The 5,557-nt window shown below is 36.8% G+C and overlaps 1 protein-coding gene across 1 annotated transcript in view; it reads left to right on the top strand.

Annotated features, from left to right (window-relative positions):
• Positions 1 to 1,013: 1,013 nt before the first annotated feature.
• LOC106878847 (laminin subunit alpha) overlaps positions 1,014 to 5,557 on the top strand; it is a 249,900-nt gene continuing 245,356 nt past the window's right edge. Inside the window, exon 1 of the mRNA XM_052970907.1 lies at positions 1,014 to 1,651. Coding sequence (XP_052826867.1) covers positions 1,229 to 1,651 — 423 coding nt within the window. The 5' untranslated portion in view covers positions 1,014 to 1,228. The remainder of the gene's footprint in view (positions 1,652 to 5,557) is intronic.

The raw sequence follows: 5,557 nt of genomic DNA, 5'->3' as shown, positions 1-5,557 counted from the left end.
CTCAAATTAAGTGCCTAATTCAACTGAATCTTAATAATGTATGTGTGTGTATATGTGTGTGTATATATGTGTGTGTGTGTGTGTGTGTGTGTGTGTAAAACAGGCTTCTTTCAGTTTCCATCTACCAAATCCACTCACAAGGCTTTGGTCGGCCCGAGGCTTCAATAGAACAGTAGAAGAAACTTGCCCAAGGTACCACACAGTGGGATTGAACACGGAACCGGGACTATGTGGTTGAGAAGCAAGCTTCTTGTCACACAGCCACACGGAGTGACTCTTAAGGATTTAAAACCAGATCCAATTGCTTCACTGCCTGTCATAAAGTTATTGTCATTAATGGTGTTCATTAGTATTTTTGTAACGAAAATATACATGCTTGTGTATCACTAGTTTTCTAAATGTAGACTTGGAGAAGTACAAACATATACACATCCGCACATACATATATACACACAGATTCATAGATAGATAGATAGATAGATAGACAGATAGATAGATAGATAGATAGATAGATAGATAGATAGATAGATAGATAGATAGATAGATAGATAGATAGATAAATAGATAGATAGATAGATATGCATGAAAATACATTTTCTATGTATTTTCATGCACGCATAATATGCATACACACACACGCACAGACACATACATACATATATACATACATACAAAAAATTACATATGTGTATATATATATATATATATATATACACACACACACGCACATACACACACAAACACGTTTGACAGTCCTGGCTATGGAGTGTTACCGGTATTCAGCTGTATGTGTGTGTGCGTATACATACAGGGAAGGAAATAGTGAGGAAAGAAGAGAGGTGGGGGCGTTGTGCGTATGTTTACCAGTGTTTATAGGTGTGTGGGAGTGTGCGTATTTCTATGTTCGTGAGTGTTTAAGTGTATGTGTTTGTGTAACTGTATTTAGATGTGGGATGGCGTTGGGGTGACGTAAAAGTTGCGGCTTTCTGATTTGGCGCTTCATAAGACTTCTCCTACCACCACCACCATCACCTCCACCTCTACCTCCACTTTGTACCGTGTTAGCTGCTGCTTGTAAGGTGGACAGTGGACTCGTCCACTCAGTAAAAGTGACAGTAAACGTAGTCAATGAAACATTTTAAAGTGGTTTCTCCCCTCTAACTGAACAAGTTATTACTGCCAAAATACTAACACTCACACAAAAGGCAGATAGGTAGAGGAGGAGAAAATGGCAGAGCCAAAAGGTAAACCCTCCTCACGAAACATCGATTTGCAGGTGTTAACTAAGGTCATCTTCATACTGACCAGTCTAGCATGCTTTATCGGTGGCCAGGTATTGCAACCACCGTATTTAAACTTGGCCGAAAGAAAGACTGTATGGGCGTCATCCACATGTGGAGTTGACGGCAACGTTCCTGAAATGTATTGTCGTCTGACAGGAGTCACTCCAATTACCCACGACAATTTGGTAATTCAACCCCATATCGAAATCCAGGCTGGACAATTTTGTGAATACTGCGATTCGACCAGTAAAGGAGAGTCACACCCGGCTGATTATGCCGTCGATGGAACCGAAAATTGGTGGCAAAGTCCACCGTTGTCCAGGGGTATTGAATACAATAAGGTTAACTTCACAGTGGATCTGGGTCAGGTGAGATAATTATTTTTACCGTTCAGTAATTTTACTGTTTGTGCCTGTGTGCGCGCGCGTAGCGGTGTGTGAGTATATATATATATATATATATATATAGTTCTGTGACTATGCGTATGTAGGTAGATCTCCATGTAGCGGTCTGAGTGTGTGTATGCTCATATGTATCTAGTTGTGCATATGTGTCTAAGACTGCGTGTCTGTGTATGTAGTTCTCTTAACTGTATAATTGTGTACGTGTATGTAGTTATATCTGTGCGATTATATGTATAAGTAGGTTTGTATGTGTATGAAATGTGTGTGTGTCAGTGTATGTATTTATATCTGTGTTACTATAAGTAGGTGTATATATATATATGGGAGAGAGTGTTTGTAGTGTGCATGATGATATGCATATGTAGTTATATGTCTGTATACAGGTGTGTTTCCGTAAGCCTATGGAGTTAATCTCTGTGTATGTGTGTATATATATATATATATATATATATATATATATATATGGTGATCTTATGTGTGTGTGTGTAAATGTGGTGTCAGTGCATATTTGTGTTGTGCGTTTGTGTACTTAGATGTCTTTTGTGTGTGTGTATCTTCGTTATTATATCAGTATATGTAACAAAATGTACATATTTCAGTGTATCTTCTCTCAATCTGTCTGTCGGCCTGTCTGCTTCTTTCTTTGCTTGTATAATATATTTATATATAGCAGGTTTTTTTAAAAGAGTTTGTCTTACTAATAAGCTGTGCATATATATTTATGTGTATATGTATATATATGTATTCTTTTACTTGTTTCAGTCAATTGACTGTGGCCATGCTGGAACACCGCTTTTTAGTCGAAGAAATTGGGTAATTTTTCAGATTAACACCCGCACGATCTTCACTAGGGTGTTCGGGTTAGGGTTTTAGGGTCAGGGTTGGCGTTTTAGGGTTAGGGTTTTAGTGTTAGGGTTACCAACCCTGACCCTAAAACCCTAACCCTAACACCCAAGTGAAAATCGTTCAGGTGTTAATCTGAAAAATTACCAGAAATCGACACCTGGAATTATTCCTTGTAAGCCTGGTGCTTATTCTATCGGTCTTTTCTACCGAACCGCTAACTTACGAGGACATAAACACACACACACACACACACACACACACACACACACACACACACACACACACACACACACACACACACACACATACACACACACACACACACACATATATACACACGATGGGCTTTGGTGGAGGTAAAGAATCCTAACCCTAACACCGGGTGTACGCATTCTTTACTTTCGCCGGGCTTCTTTCAGTTTCCGTCTACTATATCTACTCGCAAGGCTTTGATTGGTCCGAGGCTCCAGTAGAAGACAATTGCCCAAGCTATATATATATGTATATGTGTGTGTATAAAGGCATATCTGCAAAACTTCTTTGTTAAATGAAGTGGAAATTTAAGAAGAGGTACATTTGTGTAAGTATGCTATACATACATACATACTTACAAACAGACAGACAGCTATGAAATGTGAAGCACCCACTTAAACTACGTGTTGGAATTCTGAAATATCTAAAAATTCTAATGTATTGTGTTCTATTGTTTATAAAAGATACTACATAACAGTAATAAAGTCACAGGTTCCCTCATTGGGTCTTGGAGTATATAATTTATGATACACACTGCCAAGAGTCTACGAAAAATTCTCAGGTGTGCTGTTTTGTCTGTTAAAATATGCCATAAAATGGTAATTAACTCAGTTTAATTAAGCCTAGCTGCCACTTATGGGAAACTAGAAGTTATTCGTAAAATTTAGGTATTCGACAAATTAAGCTGTGTGTGTGTGTGTGTGTGTGTGTGTGTGTGTGTGTGTGTGTGTGTGTATATATCGTGTGCATGTGTGTGTGGTTGATAATGCTTCAACAAGTAGAATAGAACTCGATCAGCTGAGAAGAGTAAAGATACATATATATAAATCGATTGTCTGTGGATATATAGATGTGTATGAGTGTGTGTATACATGTATGTGTGTATATATATATATATATATATATATATATATATATAATAACATACAATGGATAATTATCAGCTCATTACAGCTCTTTCTTATCTATTTTTTTACTAGAAGAATGGGAACATTACTCCATTTCAAAACACTGTAATCATCAAATGAAACGAAATTTTGCAAACAAAAGAATATCCCAAGAATACAGCAACTATGAGATGGGAGAATGACCAACAAAGTTAGTCATTGAGTTTAAGAATATAATTCTTGACAGTGTGTAATATGATTCTAAGGTCAGCAACCTGGGTTAGGTAGGTGTCTGTTACACTGGTTCTTAGGTTAGCTGAGGTGCAGTGTTGATGATATTTTATTATAGGAGACTTAGAGTAGTGGGAAGCAAGGAGAGGTCCTAATATGAATGAAGGATAAAAAAAAAAGCAAGAATATATAAAGCAAAACGAAGGGTGAAGAAATATAAAAGCATTCAAGCCAATTAGGCATAGGGTCCAGGTTTAGAATCCGGAATCCGTTAGCTAAGGCTAAAGAAGGAGGGGAGGGGAGCAGAGATACACAGATTTTAGGTGTATTCTGTGGATATTGGTTGAATCTTGCAGCAGGGTATGAAGGCAATCAAATAATAAGATCTAGCTTTTATGAATTTTTAATGTTATTAATAGTAGAATATTACATATCATTAAGGAGTTTAATAAGGATGGGGTTATGTAATAAACTGTATTCAGTACAGAGTTACTGGAAATACCAGATACGATATCAAAAACAGCCAGCAATAGCAAATAATCAGATAATTAAAGCGATGAAATATTTTACAGGTAGTGTTGATATCATTTAATTAAATATATATATGTGTGTAGCTTGCTTACTAACCACATGGTTCTGGGTTCTGTCCCACTGTGTGGTAGTTTCCTGCAATTGTCGTCTACTATAGCCTCAGGCCAACCAAAGCCTTGTGAGAGGATTTGGTCAACAGAAACTGAAAGAATTCTGTCATATATATATATATATATATATATATATGTATGTATGTATGTGTGTGTATATGTTTATGTTTGTCCCCCAACATCGCCTGACAAACAACAATGCTGCTGTGTTTACGTCCCCGCAACTTAGTGGTTCAGCAAAAGAACCCGATAGAATAAGTACTAGGCTTACAAACAATAAGTCCTGGGATCGGTTTGCTTGACTAAAGGCGGTGCTCCAGTATAGCCACAGTCAAAATGACTGAAACAAGTAAAAGAATAAAAGAATACACGTATATATGCATATATACGTATATAATTATAAAGATATAATTATAGCTGAGGGCTACGGGGGAAATGACGAGTGCCAACACTAGTAATAATAGGTGTCACATGCCTACAATCCACCCTACAACTTGCTCTCTATATACAACCACAGGTACGAATTCGAGGGAATAAGCAAGGATATGCAAAGGATATTCGCTAATCCTATATCTTGAGATTACATGCTCTGCAAAAATTCAATACATACATATATCGTCGAAACGCCGGTGTTAAAATGTGGGTGGCTGATGAAGGAGAATGTTCTCTATGTGGCTCGTGTGTTCTCGTCTACGTTTGTTTGCAATGTCCTGTACCCAGATATGCACCTATACATACAGGTGGATGTCGGTATGCACATACCTGTACGTATATATGCATATACTCATTTACTATTTGTTTTTATATATATATATATATATATATATATATATATGCAATATTTTAAGTAAAAAGTTTCTTATTCCTTACTTTATTAGAAGTAATAGCTGGTCCTACACTTTTACAGGCCTAATAACTTTTGTTCTTTTCCAGCTTTATAATCTTAAGAATATGACTTTTATTTATCCATGTAATCCATGATTTTTCCAGGCATTGCTGTTATAAGATAATTA

The sequence above is a fragment of the Octopus bimaculoides genome, chromosome 9, assembly GCF_001194135.2.
Source record: "Octopus bimaculoides isolate UCB-OBI-ISO-001 chromosome 9, ASM119413v2, whole genome shotgun sequence".
In the NCBI taxonomy this organism is placed as follows: Eukaryota; Metazoa; Mollusca; class Cephalopoda; order Octopoda; family Octopodidae; genus Octopus; species Octopus bimaculoides.
The sequence above is the reverse complement of the archived record's forward strand: the minus strand, read 5'-3'. Positions and strand labels throughout refer to the sequence as shown.